Below are 25183 nucleotides of genomic sequence, written 5' to 3'. Positions count from 1 at the left end.
TAAATCAACATATTAATGCCTCTATTAAGATGTTACTTCATATCTAACATGTTTACCACTCTACATGGTCAATTTTAGTCGTCATTTCCTGCGTGAAATTAACAGAAGATGTATTAACAGTAAACAGACGCCGTTGTGTTTAATGCGTGGTGTTTAAAGTGAGCTCACAGCAGGTTTGTCGGTAACTGTCGACACATAACAGCCAACAATCTGGTTCTTTTTTAACCACACTCTGTTCTATTCTTGGCGCTGCTGGGCTTTACTACGATGACCTAATCTGAAGGTAACAATAAATGCAGTTCAGTGGCCCGGCTGAGCTAAAAAAAACAGAATAACTGCGGGTCAGAGCCACGAAAAGGAACCTGGATTAAGCCTGCACCGGAGTTACGAGGTCAGCTTCACACGGGGTTATGAAACATGCTTAAGCTGAGAGAACTGACAAGACCTGCATGTAAGGTGTGAAATATTTACTGCTGACCAACGTGTCATCTCCTCATGACTCATACATGACTCTATACATCACGATCGCTGACAGACATGTCGACATTTATATGGTAATTTTCAAAATATATGGAAATACAGTCAGAGGAGGAGAGTTTTTTGTGATTGTTGCGAGCAAAAATCCTTGATTATGTGGCACGTTTTCTCAAAGAATTCGATGGAATTTGCAGGATATTTATGGAATTTTATGCATTGAAATCGCGGGAACTTGCAAAAACTGCGGTTTGATGAAAAGGAGAAAAAAAAAAAGTGATTCCCCCAACACCCTGTTCTCACTAGACTATTACCTTAATATAAAGAGTCATTTCTTATTGCTTCCTATGATAAGCAGCATACTATATCACAGAATGGAATATTTAAGTTCTCATCTTGTTTTATTTCAGACCTTAATAAACACATGGCTCAAACTTACAAAACATTGATGAGTCAAACAAGTTCTGTAGCTTTACAAAAGGAATATGCTACAACTTCTGTAAGAATTTATAAATAAAATATAAAAAAAATTAAATGTGTGCTTCCTGTTTTACAGAGGTAGCTGTACAAAACAGACATCTTCTGTTAAAATAAGTGCCTCCAATGCACAAAGTGTAATCTCTTACTGTACCGTACATTTACATACTACTAATATACTCACAACTGTAAGGTTTTTGAAACTAGAATGATTTTTTGGTTGGCAGATGAGACTGATTTGCGGGCTTCATCATGGCTTCATCGCGGGGTTTGCAGCTTTTTGATGATGTTCACGTCGCGTAATTATGTCACTTCATAATGTTACCATGGCAACAGGGGAAAATGGCTGCTCTTGTGTGAAGTAAATGCAACATTTTTCAACTTTCTGCTGCGATATATGTGACTTTTTTGCAACGAAAATGCAGGGATTATGAAATCATGCAAGCCCCATATTTTTTGCGCTGAAATTGGCAATTTATGCAGTGAAAGTGCGGCGTATTGAGAAAATGCTGCCCCCGCATAAATATGCAAACTTTGGCTGATTATGCATTGAATTATGTAATTGCATAATTGCATTTTTCTGGAGGGACTGAGACACAGGAGATCTGTGCACGCTCACTGGAAAGTTTGGGTGTAAATATTATAAGGTATATACTTGATTATAAGGAATTAACATGCATGAAAAGTGCAGAAGTTTTAAAGCTTTAAAGCTTTGATGCTAAGATGCTAACTTAGGGAATTAGAGTAAAAACTGTCACGTTGTTCATCAGCGAGTTTCCAGTGTTTTAAATTCCAGATTTCTGTCATGTGATGGAGAAGCAACAGGAACAATGTCTTCTTCTTCTTCTTCTTCCTCTTCTTCTTCTTCTACAACCGATATAGACGTAGAGGGAGATGAAATCCATCAGGGAGGAGGAGACGCGGAAAGCTTTTCTCTACGCCCACCAGCTGCAGCAGAAAATAGACCAGCATGCAACACAGACACAAGACACGCTGATTCTGAGCGCTTCTCACTTCTTTTTGTAGACTGAAACTCAGTTAACTTCCACACTGCTGTTCTTACTATCACTACCACTCAACACCTACATGCACAAACCCACAGCTGAATGCATGTGAGGGCTCTGTGGGGGAAACCGGCTCGACGATCAGACCGAACACAAACACTGTCAGAGTTTCTTCCTGCCTGACCCTCAGATTTGATCCTTTATCTGTCATAAATGACGTCACGTTGGAGAAGAAGCGAGCAGAAACTGACGTCCTGAATCTAAACAAACATCAATGGTTGATGCAGCAGGTGATACGACAGGAGACGTGCAGGAAGAGGGATCGTTCAGCTGAACATGTCAGTCGAGTCCGTCCAACACTTTCATCCTTTGTCTTGGATTCATAATATTCCCAAACTGTAAACTATAAATCCTCAACTGTAGACTGACGAACGTGCCAAGAAGCAACATGTCGTCGCAGAAAGATCTTCATTGACCGACTGACAATCAAAATGAATAAATACTCTTTTATTTTGGGGTTTTCTTTGGCGGACCCTGCCACCTTTCCAGCTTCAAACAGTGTTCTGGGATCTTGTCTTGTAAAATCCTGAGTTTAGATTTCATCTCCAAAACTACAAACTGCCCCTTTAACCAGACCGAGTTCTCGTGTACCACAAACCCTGCTCATCATAAAAGATGTCTGAGTGTGAACCTTTCGTTCCCTTTCCAACACGAGGGGGTCCAAACCATCCAGAACACTCCTGTTCTGTCCCGATGAAAGCCGCGCAGGTACAGCTTGACTCCACTCGACTCCCGTCAGGTGCCAGGTACTTTCTCCCCTGCCGCTGGTGCTCCCTCCTGATAGGTGGGATTCTTCGCTGATTGTCATGGCAACAGCCCGTGAAGCTGCCGTGACATCATCCTCAGTGCAACACGAACACACAGGAACAGTGAACGGCAGCCTTTCATCGGCAACCAAGCGAGGAAATATTTGCTTTTATGTCTGTTAACCACTGCACGGTTCTGTGCAGCGCAGAATCTGGGTCAGGTGAGCAAAAAAAGAGTTGCCAGGAAGTGATTAATCTCGTAAAGGTTCTCTCCGACCAATCAGCAGCCTCGTTGCCATAAAGCATTTTGAGGAAAAAGTTCACGTGCACTCACACGAGGTGGTTTTTGTCTGTTGTGAATCAGAGTTAACGCGCAAAAAGTTTGATGGAAACAGATTAAAAAGAGAATAAACAGCTGCAGACGGGAGAAACAGATTCCACATCCACGCGTCACGTAGCCACGTTAGCCTTGTAGGCTAACGTGGCTACGTGACGCGTGGATGTGGAACCTGAAAAGAACCAGGCGACTGTAAACCAGAGTCTACCTGAGCCGTGGTCCACTTTCTCTCTCTGCGTGAACCTACGAGTGTCAAATATAAATCAGAAAATCTCCACAGAGCACATTTAGACTGATTACAGACACGTTGTGCCGCTAATCTGGTATTTTTGTGGTTCTCGTCACTTCTTTTCGGGACACCAGCTGCTTCTCTTAAATCTCATCTTTGGCTCATTTGTCCCGTCTTGATTGCATCATTAGCAGGTCTGTCCTCCAGACAATCGGGGTATGTGGGACTTTTCCTGTCTGGGTTTTCTGCCATGTTTCTGCAGGAGGTGCCGGTCCGTCTCCCAGGGAGCAAATCGGAGGGCGTGGTTGAGATCCGCAGGGGAGGGACGGGTCAGGTCCGGGCTAACGGCTCAACCTAAGCTTCAATTAAAAGCACTTCAGGTGCCAAAGTTGAATGAGGTGAATTCCAAAATAAAGTTTGACCCAGCTCTGGGGTTTGCTCTTAGATAAAGACGCTGAGATGTGTTTGCAGAAGAGAAATATAAATGTACATCAGCTTCTAACTGAACATGTGTTTCTTCTTCTTGGTTCTGACTTCCTGTCTCATGAAACAAATCATTAATCAATCATTTTCCCGCACAGAGGAACCATTTCTCTGAACTATACAGGTGAATTTGTGGCTGAACTTCAGAACCACGAGTCCACAAGTGACAGAAAATGGCAGCTGTCGGGCTGGTGTGGTTGAACATGCATCAGAGAGGAGTGTGCATGAGTGAGTGAGAGAGCTACAGAGAGAGAGGGAGAGAGGGAGAGAGGGAGTTAAAATTATCCACCTGAAGCCGATCCTCCTCCTCAAGCTGATCAGTGTGCTGAATGGACTAACCAGCTCGGAGACGTCAAACTTGCGGGCAGGTGAGAAAACTTTCTGTTTTTCTTTCTTTCTCACAGAATTATTCGTTGTTTCCTCTTCAAATCCAAACAGACGCAGAGATTTTTTAAACTTTAATTTTCACCGAGAAGTTAAAGAAAGCTGCTCAATCAAACTTCAAACCACAGAAAAAGTTTAGTGAGCACAAGTTTGTTCACAGTGAATAATGCTGCTGGAGACTCAATGATGTTTATATTATATCTGTTATATCTGCAGCTGTTTATTGGGGGGGAAACATGCTCATATGTTTTATTATGTTCATATGTTTTATTATGTAAGTATAAGATGAGCTTCTTTGGTTATGTAACGCACACATTAGGATTTTCTCAAGAGGCTGCAGTCACCTATAAGCTGCAAGCTTACAGCCAACATACACACAGCACAACAATAAACTTATTCTGCTTAGAATAAAGACAAAGGTTCGAAATCAGGACGTTAAAAAGCAGATTCAACCAAAGATCAGACCCAGATTGTTACTGTCGCTCTGTGATTCTCATTTTTCTGATGGATCAGATATTTTATGGCTGTCGTTTTAACAACTGCACGTCGTGTCAGTCGATTATGAGAAGGTTTAGTTAAAGAAACATCCTGAAACGTCCTAAACTAAAGACGTTAAAGAAAGAAAGGTTAAAGAAACGTGCTAATAGTGCTGAATCACGTTTGCTCACACGAGCGTCGTACTGAGATGAACTGATGCTGATTCATGTTGAAAAAGACTCAAATCTTGTAACAACACGCTGCATATGATTGTGTTCTTTGTAGTTTACACGTGATGTTTTGATACAAGATGAATATTTCCTCTGGTCTTGATGTTTTTTGGCCACATCTTCTGATTTGAAGAGTTTATCGTCCAGAGACAACAGAGTGTTGTTGTTGTTTGTTCCCTAACACCCCTCACCCATCTGTCCCCTCACCCACCTGTCACCTGTCCCCTCACCCACCTGTCACCTGTCACCTCACCCACCTGTCCCCTCACCCACCTGTCCCCTCACCCACCTGTCACCTGTCACCTCACCCACCTGTCCCCTCACCCACCTGTCCCCTCACCCACCTGTCACCTGTCCCCTCACCCACCTGTCACCTGTCCCCTCACCCACCTGTCACTCGTCCCCTGACCCACCTTTTCCCCTCACCCACCTGTCACCTCACCCACCTGTCACCCGTCCCCTCACCCACCTGTCACCTGTCCCCTCACCCACCTGTCACCTGTCCCCTCACCCACCTGTCACCGTCATGTGCCGCTCCTTCAGCCCCGGTCTTAATATTCGGTGGCGTTTTGATGAGCTTTAGCTCACGTGCAGCTGAGATCTTGATGAGTTTGACACCTCGTCTTTAACCTTCATGCGATCGCCTCACACGCCTGAACCGCCCACACAAACAATCACGTCTTCTTATTTATGTTATTAAATTTAAATTCTTTGATGACGATACTCAGATTCAAAGCCGTGTAGCAGCTTTTTTCTTCTTCATAGCATATTATTTGGTGATAGTTGATGTTGTGAGTCTGCAGAAAGGAAACAGTTGTTGTTGTTTTTCCACCGCCGATTTGGTTTCTAACATCAGCAGCGTGAGTCGTACAGCAGATTGGACTCTGTTGTTGTCGTGGCCTTTTGCAGCCTTCCCCAGTTACCCGTCCTCTGAGTCCTGCTGAGACTTTGGCGCCGACGGGCTCGAGGCCACGTGCCGCGCTGAGACCTTGGTCTGACTCGTCTTCATTAGCGAGCGAGGCCAGAAGAAGAGCTTACAGGAGGCCGAGAGAATGTGAGCAGATCCATCAGCCTGTCACATCAGAAACCAGCCACATGACGAGCACGACGTGTGAGAATCAAGATAAACGATGGTATTATCTCCGAGACTGGAGAGTGATTGAGCTCCTCGCGTGATGGATTGTCCAGAAATCACCTTATAGATTGAAACTGATGACCTGAAGTTCATCATCGAGTGTGTTTGAACCTCAGCGTTGTGTTTTAATATCTGTCGTCCTCACATTAAGCAGCTTTCACAGCTGAACTTTTATTTGTGAGGCGCTCTTCATCCTCACACCTGTAACAGGAGAGTGCTTCACAGACGATCAAATTAAAATGGAGTAGAGTCACCACCTCATGAAGTGCCCATTAAAGTGAAGTTACAGAGCGCTGCGCAGAGCGACACGATGGACGGATCATTAAAACCCGCCCAGAATCAGAAACAGGACGTTTGACTTTTTGTTTGTTCTCGTGATGACGTCTCATTAAAGAGTCCAAACATCGGAGACCTTCAGCGAGAAACCCGAGCTGGGTGCCGTGCTCGCTCTAATCCCGCGTATTGTCACCTTCACTTGTTTGTGTTTTCACTCTCTGCACTTGAGCCCGAGAGCTTTCAGAGGCATCACAAGTATTCCTGCCCGGCCTGGCAGGAGGTCTGTGGTGAGTCAACTCAGTCAACCTCTGTGTGAAGGATGGCAGCGACCTCTGACTCACACAGACTCCGAGTTCAAGTTCAGCTCAGGTATTCGTCCTCGCTCCATGTTGCTGCGGGAAACATAAATCCTGACTGTCTTCATGATCGCTTCCAGAAAAGTTGAACCTTTGGAAAGTTTCCTGCTGAGGGAAGAAACCAAAACAGCTCCTGTGATAAAATATTACCTGACAATTAGTAAGATCTCAAGTTTAGTGGAGTTTAACTACCCAGATCCAATAACCCACAGTATACAGCACATATATATATATATATATACGTATGTGTATAATTACACTTTACCTTTTGATACTGAGGCACATTTACTGCTAGAAAATAACCTCTGATGCTCAAATAAATGTAATATCAGACATTTTAAGATTTCAGTTCCCGTTTTATTCCTATAGGTGACTTTCACTTTCACCAAAGTTATGTTATAACATTATATCTTTACTTTTATTTATATATATCTATAGATATAGATATTTATATATATATAAGTATAACGTTTGGGTACTTTTAAGACCGCTCGTAAAAGAAAATTCAAAAGTTTCAGTGTTGTAAAAAGTACACAAATGTTTTTCTTGAGTAAAAGTAAAGAAATCGCTTTGAAATATTATTAAAAGTCACAAAACATTACACATACATTTAGTATCCTGTATCACATGTGGCATTTTTGCAGCATGTAAACTGTAAAGTGACTCGTAACCAAAGCTATCGTATGAATCTCTAGAGTGAAGGTTTAGTACTTAGCTCCTGGAAATATTTAGTTACCTCAGAAATGTTTCTGTTATGCTGTAACTGAGTAAATGTACTCGTGACGCAGAGACACGCAGATTTCCTTTTGTTTTTATGGATCTACGTACGGTGCAGAATGTGTTTTTTATATCATTATAGGACATTTTTCACTGGAGGCCTTTATCTAACACAACAAGGAGGACTCTGAGAGAACATGTCCCCGACAGGTCTCATTGTTTTGTCTGCTCGGGGTAATGGATGCAGTTTAAAGTGCTCCACTTCTGTGAAAATTACCGACATCAAGCTGCACTGAAACAACGAGGACAAAGGTGCGGCGGAGCCACTCGGTGCACGCGGCACTCAGCGGCTCGGCGGCAGACGGCTGTCGACCCGGGCGGCGCTGAACTGTAATTACATGTTTTTTCCTGCGTGAATGTGAGGCGTGATCGCAGTTCAGAGAGGAGAGTTGATTTTAATTGAGCCGGTGACAGAAAGAGAAGACAGAAGTCTGTTTTCTACGCTACGAGCTGTTTGTCAGCTCTCGTCAGGAATAGCAGGTGTGCCGTGTGTTTTATTTGCAGGGTCAGGAAATCGATACGAGTCCAACTTAGACGGATATCTGTGGGAACCGGAACGCTTGACTGCAGCTGATCCGGTGCCAAAAAACACGGAGAGAAACAAATAGTGGAAATAATAGTAGTGTGTATATTTATGTTGCGTGGGTTCAAGACGGAGGTTTAAGAACATTTTAGTCACGGAGGAACATTTACAGTCTTCGCTTTGTTTATCGAATCACTTGAATAGTTTCTGGTCACTGTGCAGATCTCATGCTGCGTCAGAACCAAAGGAAAACGATTTTAAATTAATTAGTTGTATCACAGATTTTAAAAAAGGCTCATTTATTTCCTTACGTTTGAAAATAGATGGACAGTATCACCGTAACTCCCCCAAGTGTCCTTTATGGCAACGAGGTAAAACAATGCATCCACTTTTTTAAAAACGCAGGAGTTGGTGATGATGACAAGTCTTGCTTCAACGTCTGGTGACACCGTCCACCACTGTTTCTGATGGCGCTGCTCAGTTTGATCCGTATCTGTTAGCTGTCAGAAACATGAATGACAGAACTCTCCGTCCGATGAGAATAAATTATCCTTTAGGCACAATAACCACGTGGCTCGGGTCAGGAAAAGGTCAGGTTTTGACTTTAAATACCTGATTCTGTCCGCTCCACGTCCAGTAAATACATTAAACGTGAACATTCAACATATAATGCTTCAAAAAGTTCTCACAAACTCGGTACGCACCAATAAAACGTTTTGTGCTCGCATCGACCGTAGAAGTCCTCAAAACTAAAGTTCTCATGACAAGAAGTTCTTTTGATTAAATGTTCTCACAGCTGGAGAAAAGTCCTGTTAACGTCTTCAGAACCAAACATCACCGCAGAGGAAACTCCTCTCACACTGAAAACAAGTACGAGGTCACTGAACCCGTTTATTCCCTCTGAAAAATGAAAGTGTTAATTGCGTGGAGACGTTACTCCGGCTGGAACAAAAGCCTCGGTGTTTAAACGTCTTGTGTACGATGCAGAGAGCGGATGGTCGTCTGTTATCAGGACGTCCTGACAGATACAGACAGCTGAGAGGACGTCAAAGAGAGATTTTTATAACTTTAAAGCACTTTTGTTTTTCATATCACTGACGAGAAAAAAGCTTCAACGATAACGAAACCGTCGTTTCAGATAAAAGCAAACTCTCAGCGAGTCTGAACCACGAGGCTGTCGTTGTGTTTCTCGTTACTCCAAGTTAAATGTTGGATTAATTCAGAGCTGACTGTGACTGATGTGCAGCAGAGATGAAGCCTGGTGGTTCTCAGGATCAGTCTCAGTCTGAAGACTTTTGTTCCACTCAGTTTAGACGAAGAGGAGTCTGGATTTTATATCAAGACCAGCTGGATTATATAATTGTGTCGAGACATATCTAAAGGTTCACTTACACGTGTACATATTTATATTAAAAACCCAACATATACATGATTTTTGGGGCCAAAACCAACACTGATAAGAGGAGGTGAAATGTTCCAATAGTGATACATGTGTTAGCAAACACACGAGACAAATACATGTGAGAGGGGAAGGATATTTTATTGTCCAATATGACATCAATGAACTGAAACAGTCAATTTCACTTTCAACTTTTACTCTCAAGCATCTTTTTCTGCATCAGTGACATAAAACTCAGCTGTTTCTCGTTGTTCTGCGTAGCAGCAAAACTTTAACATCCGTCACCGAAATGTGTTTAAGGGAAGATTAAGACTCGTGGCTGTGACACACGATGTCACGACACCTACAGCACCCTCAGTCCTCACAAGTGTCTCTTGGCCGTCCGGAGTTGTGCCGTGTCACGTTCAGCACAGACATGACTCACCTCCACGGCCGGAGCACCTGACAGGGCAGGAGGTGGAGGAGGGGCGGAGGAGGGATGGAGGAGGGATGGAGGGGTGGAGGGGCGGAGGAGGGGTGGAGGGGAAGGCTGACTCATGTGATGAGTCGCGTGAGGCAGGTAGGTGAGCTCAGGTCCCCCCACAGGAGGAGGAGGGGGAGCGTCTTTAAGCTGCGAGGAGGCGGAGGCCACATGGCGGGATGTATATGTGACCTGGGATTGTCTTAACGAGCTGAACATGCACATGTATGACTGCGTGCAATGCACATGTCAACATGCAGACTCACACAAATCCAGCAGAGGTGTAGTGGAGGGATTTCTTTAAAGTGTATTGACATTTTTAAGAGCGAGAACGCATCCAAAATCCAAAGTGTTCGCAGTCATCGAGTGTGGTGAATATGAGCTTTGTGAGTTTTGAGTCTCTGAATGATTTGATATCACGTTTGCAATCGTAAAACTGCAAACCACCTTCCTAAAATATGTGATATTTGTTCATATTTGTTGTCGATCACCTCACGACGATGGCCGACTTCATGTCACGCACACGTTCTTCCTCCACACGTGTGACAACAATGGCTTGACCCTGTTGGGGGGTGACGGCAGGACCAGGACCCTGCAGCCAATCCCTCGTTAAACAGCATTAAAGCCAACCAATCCTATTAGTCCGTCACCCTTGAGAGGAGGAAACATGAGCAGATAAGATGCTCAGATCGACCACAGATGAACTGCAGCTTTGAGGGCCACTGGGAGCCTCAGTCAGAAGTCTGAAAGACAAAATATTTAGAGAAAAGAAAGTAGAAATTGTGATTTCATAAAAAGACACAAAGTAATAACATGTGATACTTTGGTTTGTAGTGTGAAGTCACAGTAGCGTGTGAAGAGTCGGGTAGAAAAGCAGACCGGTGCCCTTGGTACCGCTGACCGTGAAGCGGTGCTGCTCTCGGGGCTCATGTGTGACGCCTCGTGTCTCGCTGAGGTATCATGTCTCCTAAATCTCCTCCTAATGTTGTCTGTAAGTATCAGACAGCGGGGCTCACTGTCAGATTAAGGCCCTCATCTGTTGGCTGCAGGCAACATCTCCCAACGCCTCATTAAACTGCACTCAGTGTTCCGACTTTGAGAAGAAAAACAACATATGCTTATTGTCAGAGCGCGGACGGTTTAGAAATCAGGGTTCAGTGCACAGTTTGGTTTTTCTTAAAGGCATACTGTGCAGGATTTGTAGGATATTCACCTGAGACTGACACCTTGGATTAAAACAATGAATTCACTTGTGTAAAGTCTTGAAAGTAAACAGCCAAAACAAACTCTAACGGCCTGCAGGACACAAACTCTGGTCGTTATACCTTTCTAAATGATCTTCGAGTAGAAGACTTGTCATAAAACCACTGAAATGGTCTTAAAAAGCAGAATACTTCCACTCCTTCGATGCACAGAGGAGCTTAAATACACAAATCATTTCAAAAACCAATGTTCAGTGAGCTAGGTGTAGCGTCCTGCAAAACCAGAAGAAATACCACGTTTTTAGGGCGTCCCGTCGTCAAATACTTTGGGTTGGCGGCTCACATATTTACTGACCTGTCTATATATCATTTGATAATCATAAGATAATCCTACATTTTAAATCTTTAAAGTTTTAGTGTCATGATGATCTAAATTGTCAGCTAAAGGTACAAAACGTCAGAATTGATGACACATTGTAAAAAAAAATGGGAATTTGGACGATGGTTCAACCAAATTTGTTGCTCCTAACTGTTATTACACTTTTAGAAGTCGTCTTTGGGGATGAATCTCGAACAGAAAGCAACAAATTATCATCATAAATTCGAGAATGTGTTACTTTAGCTACAAAAAGGCCCATAAACGTGACGCGAGGTGAGATGTGAGACGGCACTGTGAGATTATCTTTCAACCAACAACTCCAGGAAGTCACTGATGCTGGACATGTGATAGTCCTGCATATATTTTTCTGATTAAATTGGATATTGGAGAATTCAGAGGTGCTTGTAGGTGGATTAAAAACAGAAATCTGTGTCCTTGTTTTGAGTGTTCGTGCTAAGCTAAGCTCCGCTTTTATCACACAGAGGTGGTATCAATCCTTCCCGTCTAACTCTCGGATAGTTCGACACTGTGTACAGTCGGTGTTGTTGGTGTCGGACACTCGGTGGTTTCAGACTTAGTGGCTGCTGCGGGTGCTTGAACTGGCGATCGGCTATGGAGATAAGAAGATTAGAGGGAACAGCATCCTGTGTGTTCTGAAACCTCTTCTTGGCTCTGCGTCTTGCTCTCTGGCTGACCCGCCCAGCATGGAGAAGACTCGTCTTACTCCTCGACAGGGAGAGAAGTTAACTTTGTAAGGACTCATCAGGTGTTTCAGTCAAAAGACGAAAGTTACAATAAACATTTAAATCGATTATTTGAGCAGGATGTAAAAAGAAATAAGTTTGCGTCCACAAAGTTGCAGTGTTGCTCACCTTGAATTTTCTAAAATCTGTCCCCAGGATGCACAAATTAAACTAGATTTTTAAAAAAAAAAAAAAAAACAACAAAGCAGAATAATCATTAAGCTTTACAGGTCCGACGTTGTTTTTCCCTTTGGCACCTCAAATTTTTTTACTAAACTTCAAAAACAGTAGCTCAACAGGCCTGATTTTGACCATTTAAAGCACTTTACAGGGGCCTAGAAGACATTAAGAGGACTTTAAAGTTCCATTAATAAAAGTCAAAACCAAACCGAACACACAACTGAAGAGTTAAACATTTAAAAAACACTTTATATTGTTTAGTCAGGAAACTTTTACAACTTATGTCATGTTAGTTATGTTATGTCCTCATCTTAGGAGAAATAATACATCCCAGAACTTCTGACGAATGAGGATATGCGAGACGACGAGGTTAAACCCAGATGTGCATAATCAAAATTAAAATAAATAGAATTGATTATAAATATATCCGCCTCATTCCAAGCCACTAAACGAAACCAGCATGTAACAGGACGCAGATCCTCAGCACATCATTCACACCGGACGTAACACACCTGATCGCTTCTTGTGGATAAAATAAATGTTTATATTCCTTTTTTCCCAGCTGTGTACCATCGATTGATCCACGTATTTGATTTTCCGCACGTTCTTCCCCGACACAACCTTATAAATGTATCCAGGTTTGGTGGAGCAGCCTGGGATTCAGTGTTTTGCCCTCAAGGACACCTCAAAACGCAGACTGACGGAGGTGGAGACGGGCTGCCCTCTCCACCTCACGGGAACAGTTCTGAAGTCGTGTCACGAAGATACTGAGTTCCTGATATAATTAAACTGTTGCAGCTCTGTCCAACTAGAGACATCAACAAGTATTTTCTGTGTTTCCTCCTCTGACACACACTTGACTTTGTCTCCCCTTGCTGCCTTTAAATAACCAATAAACCTGCCGTCCGAGCTCTGAGACTGATTCACGAGGCCCCGGTGTGAGCGGCTGGACTCTGCAGGCCCGCCCATGTTTCAAATGAAAACCAGCTTTCATTATGTGAATTGCCGGGCTGTGGTTTAGGGGGCAGATTAATTGGATGTAATCTCATTACTCTGTGGCCTGCTGCTCCCCCCCCTCACCCTCACCGGCCTCCCCCTCGCCGCTGTTTACCCGCCTGCTGCCGTCACGACCGTCTGCTGGCTCGGTGCTGATGGACTGAAGGAGCGATTTGATAATTGGAGATGAAATGTTTGTCATGGAGATCCCACCTCACTGACGCATTCCCTTCCTGTTAATCTATACAACTACTACATATACACTTTTATTTATACGTGACCCAGATTATCTACCTCTAAATCTCATCTCACTCCTTTATCACAAGGTGTCCACATCATAACTCTCAGTGACAGGAAAATACTCAAGTCAATCAAAGATCCTGTTAGTCAGTTATTTTCCTTTATATCCAAGTTTTGTTTGCTTGTTTTCTTGATATCTTTCTAACCGTATCTTTTTTTCCTTTCTCTGTCTCAAAGGTAAGAGCAGTCTATGATCCGATGGCTGGTTAGAAGCCGAAGTTAAAGGGATTACTCTTGGCTGGCTGTCGAACGCAGGAGGTCCTTGGAGCCAAAACGGATCACCTGGCTGGCGTTGGCCCAACACATCTTCCCCGAGACGGCAGATGGACTTATCGGGATCGATCAGCACAGCTCTCACTGGTCTTTAACTTGCCATGGAGCCAGGAAACCTTTGCTGAAACCACCAGGCTGTCTCAAAGGCAAACAGTTAAAGAGTCTGGCAGCACCGTTTGTTTACTTTTGGAATACTGCCCTGGAGTTTCTGCTTTTTGTCCTCTAAAAGGGATTTATGCTGTCTGGGAGGAGATTTTATCTGCAGTTTTATTGTTGACATGCTTTTCCCCAACACCTTTCAATCCAACACGTATGACTTCCATTCATGGTGTTCGTCACACCAAAGCTAAGGCCCGGGAGGACTGTTGGTTGTCAAGGAATAACTTTGACTCGGGCCAATAATGGCCAGAGACGTCAGTCCTCTGAGCCTCATGCCTTTGTCTGCAAGGCAGCAGCAATATGTCGGAGCCCCTCTGGGCTTCATCTTCCCCCTTCGTTCTCTCATTTTCTATTACTTCCTGTCATGTGCAGCAGCAGCAGCAGCAGCAGCCAGCAGTCTGCCTGGCATAGAGTATGATTATGGCATTAGCCCCAAATTTGTCTGCACTCCGATCCCCCCAGATGCAGACCCTAGCTGCTTTTCTCCACCCACTGTGCCCCATGGACCAACCACTAATGGCCAAAATAGCGGTAACCGGCGAGGCATGATGTCCGACGAGGCCAAAGCCACCATCTTGCACCTGCGTGAGAGCCTTGTGAGGCAAAAGGAGACCATCCTGGACCAGCGGGAGACCATCAGAGAGCTCACCGCCAAGCTCACCTTGTGCGAGGGCTTCGGTGGTCACCATAATGGTGGCCACCATGACAACCACCACGAAAATGGCCACGACAACCATCATGATACGCATCATGACAATCACCATGATGACCACCACGGGCAGCACAGCAGCCACCACCCGCCGTCGTCATCATCACATCACGGGTCTTCGACGTACAACAGCAACGACCATCACTACTCCCACGGCAGCCACAGGTCGGACCCGCACCACAGGAAGGGCTCGTCGTACGGGAAACACGGCTCATTCTCCCCCGAACAGACGGGAAAGACACTGCAGACGCTGAAGGAGAGGCTGGAGAACCTGCAGGTGAGAACAACATAATAACTTCCAACTTCAAAAGTTCACTTTGTCTCTTTTACGGAGCTTTAAAGCAAAAAAATCTCCTCCGATTTGTTGTGAAGCTCCAGAAATTTTTCACAGACTACAAAACTTCACCCGACTTCTGCATAAGCATGGGGGTGAGGCGGTAATTACTGAATTTTGGGTGAACTGTTACTTTAAATAAGCCTTGGGGACATTGATATAGGTAACACTACCAACATAAGGTGATAAGGCTGTGAAATGAAACACATTGTTGGGGATAACAAGATTAAATAAGCTTCTTCTGTCAACCAAAGTCCCGTGTGCAGGATTGGGAAAGTGCCCAGAGCTTGGTGGGGAAGACGCTGCTTTAAGAAGGACCAAAACCGAAATTTGAAAGTCGGTGTCGTGCCAGGAGAGATGTGTACTAATCGATGGACTCTTTACACCTGCACATTTTGTAACACAAGTTCAACACAAGGCCTAGCAGGGGGAGAAGCAGCTTCATTCCACTGTTCCAGTATTGACTTTCTTGCTCTGAGCTTCAGCCCCAAAAAAAAAAAATGTGGAAGGTTTCAGGAAATGGTCAAACAAAAAACTGTGCGTTTGTCTTCCAGCCCTCGAGGGTGTAAAGTGTTTGCAGTACACAAATAACCAATTATGGCAGTGTTAAGTTTTACAGATGCAAATTAAACGATCCAAACAAAGAGAAATGGTTTTTATTTTGCATTAATTTACCATCCTGAGGTTCTGCTCTTTCTCACTTTCTCAGCTCTGACAAAAGCTGTTCCTTTTTTTATTTCAAGAATTAATCCATAAATGTATTCTCTTTACTATAAGAAACTCAAGCGAGGCACGGCACCGTCTCCTATCTGAACACATTCATACAGCTGTAATTAAAGCTCTGAGGTTTCAGGTTAAAAGGGTAAACATTCTGTAAAAGCTCCTGATGGAGAACGTATGCCTGCCGCAGCGCAACCGCACATTTTAAAATGCTTAGTAATGTGTCTGCAAAGAAAAGCCTGAACAGTCTGCAGGGAGGCGGAAGCCTATCAAAGGTTTGACTTAATTGGGGTCGTATCCTGCGTCACTGAAGGTCACAAGCTCAGCCGTCGTATAAGCTGCCAGTGAAGTCTGCCGCCAAAATGCTGTGAAAAAGACTTGTTTCATGAAGACGTGGTAACCCGCAGAATACTGATTGTGTTCATGAGGAGGCCATTGTTTGATTATTTCAAGAGTTGGTGCTGTAGTGGCACATCTGTAGTTTGGAATAATCACAAAAATGTGACAAAATATGAAAAAGTTTGGGGAGAAACACACACAAGTCAAGACCGAACCACCAGTCATCACCACACCGAGTACAAAGTTAACATCACAGCTGTGTTTGTTGGTTGTCTCGGAGCCAATCTCTCTCCTGATTGTCAGTGTCCAAGCTTGAGCTCCAACAGGAAGCTCATCTAAGTTTATCAGCGCTCAATCTGACCTAAAACAACCGCTGTGTCCATGTGATTATCACATGATGCAGTGCGACAGGTGAGGCTTAGCGGTGGACGGGGATGCGAGGGGAAGAAGAGGGAGGGAACCAGTCTCTGTGACAAAGATCTCCAGATCATTAGATCACAGTATCGTTATTTGTGCAGTGATGTTTATTCAACCTTGTTAATCGCATTGGGATCAAGGATCTGCTTCCCACGCAGAAACCAGGCCAAGTAGGCCTACAAGTCAGCATAAGTCTACCGTAAGCCAAAACAACCCAGAAGTTATGCAATGTATGTTTCTGTAACACACAGACATTGAAACGCTAAATCTCTTCAGGTTAAGTTTCTTAACCACTTGGTTGGGGTTAGGAAAAGAATACCTGCCTTTGGAGATGGAGAAGTTTAATTAAAAACACTCCCAGGTTTGCCACCATTTTATTCTGGTGACTGGCCCTGGAAGCACTGATCCAGATATTTAAAAAGTGTTTACTTTTTAGCAGAGATTGATTTCAGTGTGAACCCAACAGACACCATATCAATGCTCACTGGGAACTTTTGAGCCTGTTGTTGCTCTCCCAGAATTTCAGCTGCTTGAAATCTGTAGATATTTCACAGTATGTGATAGTACTGTCAGTAATACATCCTCTAAATTGTGTCCCTGCGCCTGAAACAAGCCGTACATGTGGTTCTGCCGTCTCCCTTGTGTTACAACATTTAATGATGCTGGTGTCACCTTGCGAGACTAAAACCCTGCTGCCCGCTGGCCTGTGAAAGCCTCATTATCAGCGCAGGTGGTCTCAGGCCACGCACAGGGAAAGTGTTGCCAGAAATCCCCTTCAATCTCCCTCAAAGGTGTGAGACAAAACAGAAGCGGAGCCAGGATTTACCCTCCGTCACTCCCTCCTCTAACAGGATGTCTACGCCACCAGCCTCTGGCCATGCGCCGAGGGGAGCTAGCCAGCCTCACCTTCAATTAGCTACATCCTCCCTGACGAGGCTATTAATCGCGGCGTGCGCTGGCATGGAACAAAGCCGGATTTGCTGGTGAGGAAGGCGAGGATGAGCAAGGGAGACTAGGAAGGAGGGTTTAAAGGCAGGAGGGGCAAATTTTTGCATGCAACTTAAAATGACATCATAATTCTTATTCACTATATGTCATTTACTGCAAACAACTTCTGACTATTTCTTAATGTATTCTTTTTCTTTAACACAGTTAGGTCTTAAACTTTGTTCTTGACCTCGGAAAGCATCAAAACAATCCCATCTCACGGTCCACTTACTAGCTTTTTTTCTGGATCCCACATTAGCATAACAAGCTCAGTTATTGGGTCACTTTTAGGATTTGTTATCCTTGCTGTCAGTGACACTCCCCAAGGGTAGTTGCCGGCCCAACAGCACAATTTGCCCTGACACAATACAGGAACTACAGGAACGTGACAAAGGTTTCGACCTGGCCTGCAAATTCCCCAGATCCCAATCCATTTGAGGATCCATGGGTTGCTCTGGATCAAGTCTGATCCATGAGGGCCCCACTTTGAAATCCATAGGACCAAAAAACATCTGCTAAGAATGGTCTGGTGCCAGAAAGCCAGGTTTGATCCATGATGGGGGCCCCCATGGATCCAGCACTTGAATTTGAATCTAACTGGGATTCGCGTCCTCCTGGCTGCGCTTCGGCCACGGTGGAGTGATGTCACCATGAGGGGGGGTGTACTTGAAACAGTGTTTTTGTGGGTGGTGCATGTCGAGATGCATCCACCTGAATCCTAGTTTGAGCCTCTGTTACTCCCTGCGAGAAATCCTTACCGATGTCTGTTTGCCTCCACAGGCCAGAAACTCCTCCAGCTCCTACTCCAGCTCCCTGAGGGAACTCCTCCAGAGGAAGATCACCGCTCTGGAGGAGCAGCTGCACAGCTACCACACAGATCACCATGACTACGGTCACCACAACGACCACCACGACGACCACCACGATGACCACCACGACGACCACCACGACGACCATCACGACGACCACCATGATGACCACCATAGCAACGGCCACCACGACGACCATCACGACGACCATCACGACGACCACCATGGCAATGGCCACAACGACCACCATCGTGTGGATCACCATGACAGCCACCGCGACAGCCATAAAAACAACCACCACAGCACCCACAGGTACAACAGCCATCGCGGCGGGCACAATAATCGCCATCACGACTACCACTACGACTCCCACCACAGCCGGCCTCATGGCAGCCGGCGCAGCCACTACCGTGATGACCATCACAATGACCGCCATTATGATCACCCTGACGACCACCATGATGACCACCATGATGACCATCATAATGACCACCACGATGACCACCACGACGACCACCATGATGGCCATCACAATGACCACCATGATGACCACCACGATGACCACCACGATGACCACCACGACTATCATCACGACTATCACCACAGACCTGGAAGCCATGATGATCACCACGACGATCACCACGACGATCACCATGATGATCACCATGACAGCCGCCGCAACACGAACCACCATGACAGCGACCACATTACCGATGCTCACCCGCGGCGTCTGCCTTTCAACAGCAAAGAGACGAGTCTGCGGGGTGCCGGACACAACAAGCTGGAAACAGTAATCAGCCAACTGCACCACACCTCTGACAACGGTACACACACACACACACACAGTGGCTTTACATTTTAATCATATATGTTGATTTGTCTGTTTAATGAACAGAAAATGCTGTTGTTTCAATTAATAGTTGGTCACAAGTCAAAAATTATACCGCCCATTTAATAGCACTATTCAGAAAAGCTAAGTTAGCTAAGATAAGCTAAGTTACAGCAACAGCTAATCTTAGCTGATCTTAGGTCATAGTTAGCCAGTTAGCTGCTGCTACACAGTTACTTTGTAGCATTAAATCTGTTATCATTGGCTAAAAATCAATACTATCCTACAAATGATCAAAACAAGCTAACTTTAGCTAACAAGAGGCAGCTAAAACCATAATATCACAATATATTCTACATTCTTTACCTTCGACTTTTGACTCTGTGTTGTGGTGAGTGCTAACCATTTGTTGATGTTAGCATTTCTAAGCTAATATTAACTAGTGTTGCATGCTGTTGGCACTGTATGGGAGCAGAACAGTACTCGTAGGCTACTTTACACGACATGACCCTACATTTTTCATGTCTCACCAGGAAACCACAAGAAGCTAAAGAGTCCCAACGCCTTTCTGCTCGACTTCCCCATGAGGACCAACTACATGTACGCCAGAATGAAGCGGTCGGTGGTCAATGAGATCTTCGCCCTGACAATCTGCCTGTGGCTGAAAGCAGGATCAGGTCCCGGTCTCGGTACCCCCTTCTCCTACGCAGTACCTGGACAAGCCAATGAGCTGGTCCTCATCGAATGGGGCAGCAACCCCATGGAGCTGCTGATCAACGACAAGGTAAAAAACCAAAAAAAAGAAGGGGTAACGTGAAAAGTGAACTGTAACGTCGGGTTAAACTTTCAAAATAAAGCGTGCTGACAAACGGTTCACAAAACCTACTTGGTAAGGATTTGGAAAAGATTATACTCAAGGCTGAAATAACTACGTTAAGTCACCTAATGTTATGTCAGATTAACATGAGCTACGTCTATTACATAGGGATACTTACTTATGTCATACATCACACAAATCCCTCTTAACTCTTCACTCTCTTCACGCCCCGGACTCAGACTTTCACTTGGCTTCTGTATTTGACGAGTTGGGAGTGAGAACGTGCTGCGTACGACTTTTACACCGAAATCTAATAGAATAAGATAATTATGTGATGATATATTATATCTAAAAGGTCAAAGGTCAACGCCTTTGCTCCATCACATGCTGGGGTTAACGAAGTTGTAGACCTACAAATGAGGTCGTGGCTCAGAAAAGACTATCTGTGTATGTTCATCAGAAGCTTTAAGAAATAATTAGGCTTTTCCTCACTTTGAGCCTCTCATGGCTATAATCTCCTTTTATGAACAATTGTGGACATCTCAGTTTAAGCGACACTCAGATTCTTGACACACAAATTAGTCAATTATTCTGTTAGCCTCCTAATCTGACATTCTCAGAAAATCTGAAAGCCTTTTCTCGTAATCGGACGACAGATATTTGTCTTTTTCCCTTCCTTGCCCCTGTACTGTGAGCAGGGAGCTCGAGCAAACAGATCAACAAAGTCATTAATCAGATTAAATTAAATGAGTGGCCTAGTTGTCTGCAGGAGTGACATTAACCATGAGGGATAAACTGTCATGTTTGTTTTGTTTTGTTTTTTCTAGTAACACACTTGGCAGTCATCAAACTGATCAGTGACCCACTTAAATGATCTTGGATGTGCAGATGAATCTTCTAGAGTTTTTAAGGATGAACAGAAATTAGATTCTCATGTTGCGCTAATATGTGCAGAGATTGAGATTCCTACCGTTTATTATTTTTCTTTCCGGATAAACAAAAACACTTTTTTCTGCGTGTACGCTGCTGATGATGTGATGATTAATGAAGGTTATTTGATGTGTCAGGTCAGGAATCAGTTATGTCATTAACCTATCATATGGAAATGTACTCAGTTGATGCATATAAAGCATCACAGAAGTCTTTTTCCCTTTAATAAATACATTCTTCGACCACAACCTGTCTGTCTCCATCTGTGCGTTTAGGCGGTCACATTGCCAATAACCATGACGGATGGGAAGTGGCATCACGTGTGCGTGACGTGGTCGACACGCGATGGCATCTGGGAGGCATACCAGGACGGGGTGAAGAAAGGCTCAGGGCAAAACCTGTCATCCTGGCACTCCATCAAATCAGGAGGGACCTTCATCCTGGGCCAGGAGCAGGTAAGACGTCCAGGTTCCTGTCTGACGGAGATGCTTTAGAGAAGTTTAGATTGACGCACACATTGGGCTCTTCAAACACGATCATCTTCAGAAAGTTTTTCAATTACGAGGTTTCGTGCCGATCTATGGAATAGTGTTGTAGCAAGGCGTAAGGTAAAGGTTCAGGTCATGAAGGTGGGTCAGCATTGAGCACATCTGACTTTCATGCAAGAGAATAAAGTTCACCACCACGGGCTTACAATCAGTAGCCTTTCTGCAAATATTAACTCCAGACAATGTTTGTAGAACAGATGCAGACATTGTCCAGAGTTGCCATTTCACACAGGAGATTGTCCGTGTCCGATTCATTCTCACCAACAGGGGATATTTAATTTGGTTTAAGCAGAAAGTGGTGCCTGGGTAAAGCATGCAGGAGGAGGACTTACATGAAGATGACTGTTGTGGTGCTGATTTCAACACGACAGAGGGGTTGCATGATAGTCCAAACATCAACAGATGGTTTATGCTGTTACAAATGTCTATAAAAAATAGTTGTACTGAACAAGAAACCTTGACCTTATCCAAGTGTTTTTTGCAGGATCGGGTCAGGGAGGTTTAAATAGTATTCACCCCAAAAAGAATAAAAAAGATTCCAGAGCTCAACAAAAAACACACCATCCTGCTGGGATTCAAAAATATAAAATAAAAGATGGAGAGTTTAGATTCCATCCTGAATAAACCTTCTCCAACAATTTATTCAACAATCTCTGAAGTCTCCTGCTTCTGATTTTGATAGAATTAATTTGGTAGATATTCATATGTAGCATGATAGACACATGCACTTGCTCGCTGTGAATTCTCAGCACAATGACCTGCTCGACTCCCACATGGGCTCAGTTGAACATTACGCAGACTTTGTGCGAATGGTGGCACAGTAACGTCCAATAAACTGAGTTCTGAGTCAGTTGAACTCATCCATGATCTTTCCTGTTCTGTCCTCACAGGACACGATGGGAGGCCGCTTCGACGTGACTCAGTCTTTCATGGGGGAGTTGGCTGATCTCCAGTTCTGGTCCAGAGTCCTGACGCCCAGCGAGATCTACGGCCAGGCGACGTGCGGAGGCCACCTCATCGGTGATGTCATGTCCTGGTCGGAGGAATTGGTCGAGCTCCATGGAGGGCTCACTGAGCTCCCGTTTGACCCCTGCCACTAAGGACTGACTCCAGACCACCCACATCAAGAGCTGCAGCATCATTATCCTCACATTCTTGGATTATGTGTTCATGTCAGAGAAAGTTGGAGAAGTGAAATGTTATTTTGTCACGGATCAAGGATGAGGAAATGTGTTATTTCATCTCTCGCTCTGGTTCTTCATCATATCGGTCTGCAGAAGTTTAATAACTCGAGCTCAGCCACGGACAACAGATGGAGCAAGGAGTTCTTCTGCTTTTTTTCTATATATTTTTGCCATTCCTGTTCGATCTTTCTGCCTTCTTCCACCTACACTTCTTCACTCTGACGCTGTCAGCAGGACGACTTTGAAGGCTCCAAAGAGCGCAGGGCTTTGGATTTGCAGGCTGTGTGGTCATGACTACAGCTGCTCTGAGAGATCCACCACACATAATAGGATTTCTTTCCAGCAGAACGGGTCCAAAGGTTGCTTGTTGCCATTAGCTCGCCTGCACTAGCTCGTTCTCTTTGGTATGCGAGCAACATAAACATGACGGGAGTTGAAAGGGAGGCTGAAAAGGCACAGGAACGCTTACAAATAAAGCCACATGGGGACTGTGATGATTCATCCTCGTTTATAAATGACTGACAATTGAATATCTGATCGTTGTTATGTGGAGACGAGGAATAACGCTGCTGCAGGAGTTTTTTTTTTAAGTACAGAGAAAGGGTTTCGACAGACTGTTTTATAATAGTATTTCATATTGAAAAATCTACAACAGGTTGTTTTTTTGTAGGAAGAAAACAAAAACAGTGTAATCCATCTGTCCTTCATAACTGTAAACTTGCATTTTGTCAATGCAGAATTTTAAAAAATGGAGTAGATATACGTTTGTCCGTTACATAAGAGCGCCGCGGCTTACTGTCCGCCATGACACGTTATGGCCGCGAGACACCTGACCGCCATCGTTACAGCGTTAACCATCCATCAGCATGTCAGCCGCCATGATGCTCATGTCTCTCCCGGCGGCTTACAGCGGGACTTAACTGTGGACATCTGATCCGATCCTGCCTATTTCTGACCAGCTCAAACCACGTGACAGAGGCAGACACACACACACACACACACACACACGCATGCACGCACGCACGCACGCACGCACACACACACACTTGCACATGCTCAGAGAAGCTAACGAGATGAAAAAGAGACGTTGTTGATCTCATGCTAACTGTTTGTAGATGCACCTTCCTGTTTTTATAACAAAAGAGGTTTTTGTACATGTAAATTATATCCCATAATTAAAATATGTCTCTTTTTAATTATATATATATATATATATATATATATATATATGTAAACAAAAAATATTTATTATGGCGTTTCTCATATTGTAAATAATTTATAAGTACATAGTACTTTCTGGAGCCGCTCCTGCCCCCATGTTTGTTTATAAAGCATGTCTTTGGGAGGAAAAAAATATTCATCATGTTTTTTGTTTTTGTTTGTTTCTCATATTCCTAATATTCCACTTTGAGTCAAAATCAGATGACACTCAGCGTTGGGAGTCTCTTTTATTGATAGTAACAAAAGGGGTATATCTGTTGTTGCCATGGTGATGGAGTCCGTCAGCATCAGGACTGCATCATCCCGACAGTGTCGCACTGCAGCAGTGAATATCTGCGAAATGTTTTAGTTTTTTTTCTTTTGACTGTAATGCCAAGACGACGAGCGGCGCGTTGGAACCCGTGCTCCTGGTTTCTTCTTCTCATGATAGTGGGCCAAAAAAACGCGACATGACTTTCATATCGTTCTGTCTTCTTGTCTTTGTGACATAGACTTCAGTTTATACACCTCCTGATACTACCAAACTGTGTAGTTTGTAAGCTGAATGTTGACATAAGACTTGTAAAAAAAAAAAATATATACTCACATATATATATGATATGCAACTTTATGCAGAAAATTGCTTATTCTCGCCTTTGGTGTACATTTTAATAATCATTAGGTTGTTTTTTTGTTATGTTTATCCTCCTCTGTGTCTTTGGCTGTAAATATTTGAAGTATCACATCGTGTTCAGTCTCCCTCCCTCATGTGTAAGCCAAAAATATAAACTGAATTGTAAAAACTTGAAAGAGGACGAAAATGCACTATTAACTGTCAAATATTTGTAAATATGTCAGGATTTTGAATAAAACTATTTAAAAAAAATTTTATGAATTCAAACCGAACGGCGAACTCCTTCTTGAACATTTTGCATCGTACAGTATGAAGTAAGTGTTGTGTATGTTGTTTTGTGACAGTTCAATTCCACCAGATGTTGATGTGTGTGTCAAACATGAGGGTCAACAAATATTTGTGTCATCAGGAAAACATCAAAACAAACAAAACATACCAAAAACAATGTACATGAGAAAATATGTGGTTTCGGGCTCACAAAGGGATGACAACTTCATCATCTTCCAGAAACATCACAAAATGCAAAATCTGTTTTATGATCATCTAAACTTGTCTGGTTGAGAGGAAACATTGTGGTTTTGGGTTCAAATGGAGGAAGAACATGAAGTAAAGCAAGATTAAACTGTAACTTACAACAGTTGTACAATTGTATACGAGAGAAAAGTTG

General features: G+C 43.8%; 1 protein-coding gene across 1 annotated transcript; it reads left to right on the top strand.

Moving 5' to 3' along the window:
• Window positions 1-4027: 4027 nt before the first annotated feature.
• LOC115579485 (neuronal pentraxin-1) lies at window positions 4028-23894 on the top strand. The gene is made up of 6 exons (XM_030413044.1): window positions 4028-4178; window positions 13805-15045; window positions 18346-19198; window positions 19737-19987; window positions 21226-21405; window positions 22389-23894. The coding sequence occupies exons 2-6, from the start codon at window positions 14302-14304 to the stop codon at window positions 22596-22598; spliced, it is 2238 nt and encodes a 745-aa protein (XP_030268904.1). The 5' UTR covers window positions 4028-4178; window positions 13805-14301; the 3' UTR covers window positions 22599-23894.
• Window positions 23895-25183: the final 1289 nt, after the last annotated feature.

This window comes from Sparus aurata, chromosome 3 (assembly GCF_900880675.1).
Source record: "Sparus aurata chromosome 3, fSpaAur1.1, whole genome shotgun sequence".
In the NCBI taxonomy this organism is placed as follows: Eukaryota; Metazoa; Chordata; class Actinopteri; order Spariformes; family Sparidae; genus Sparus; species Sparus aurata.
The sequence above is the reverse complement of the archived record's forward strand: the minus strand, read 5'-3'. Positions and strand labels throughout refer to the sequence as shown.

Bases quoted from the DNA above. Each gene is read 5' to 3' on its own strand.
- LOC115579485 (XM_030413044.1), top strand. From the start codon at position 14,302: ATGGCCAGAGACGTCAGTCCTCTGAGCCTCATGCCTTTGTCTGCAAGG. The intron at 15,046-18,345 runs GTGAGAACAACA...TTGCCTCCACAG, and splicing joins AGAGGCTGGAGAACCTGCAG to GCCAGAAACTCCTCCAGCTC. The intron at 21,406-22,388 runs GTAAGACGTCCA...CTGTCCTCACAG, and splicing joins TCATCCTGGGCCAGGAGCAG to GACACGATGGGAGGCCGCTT.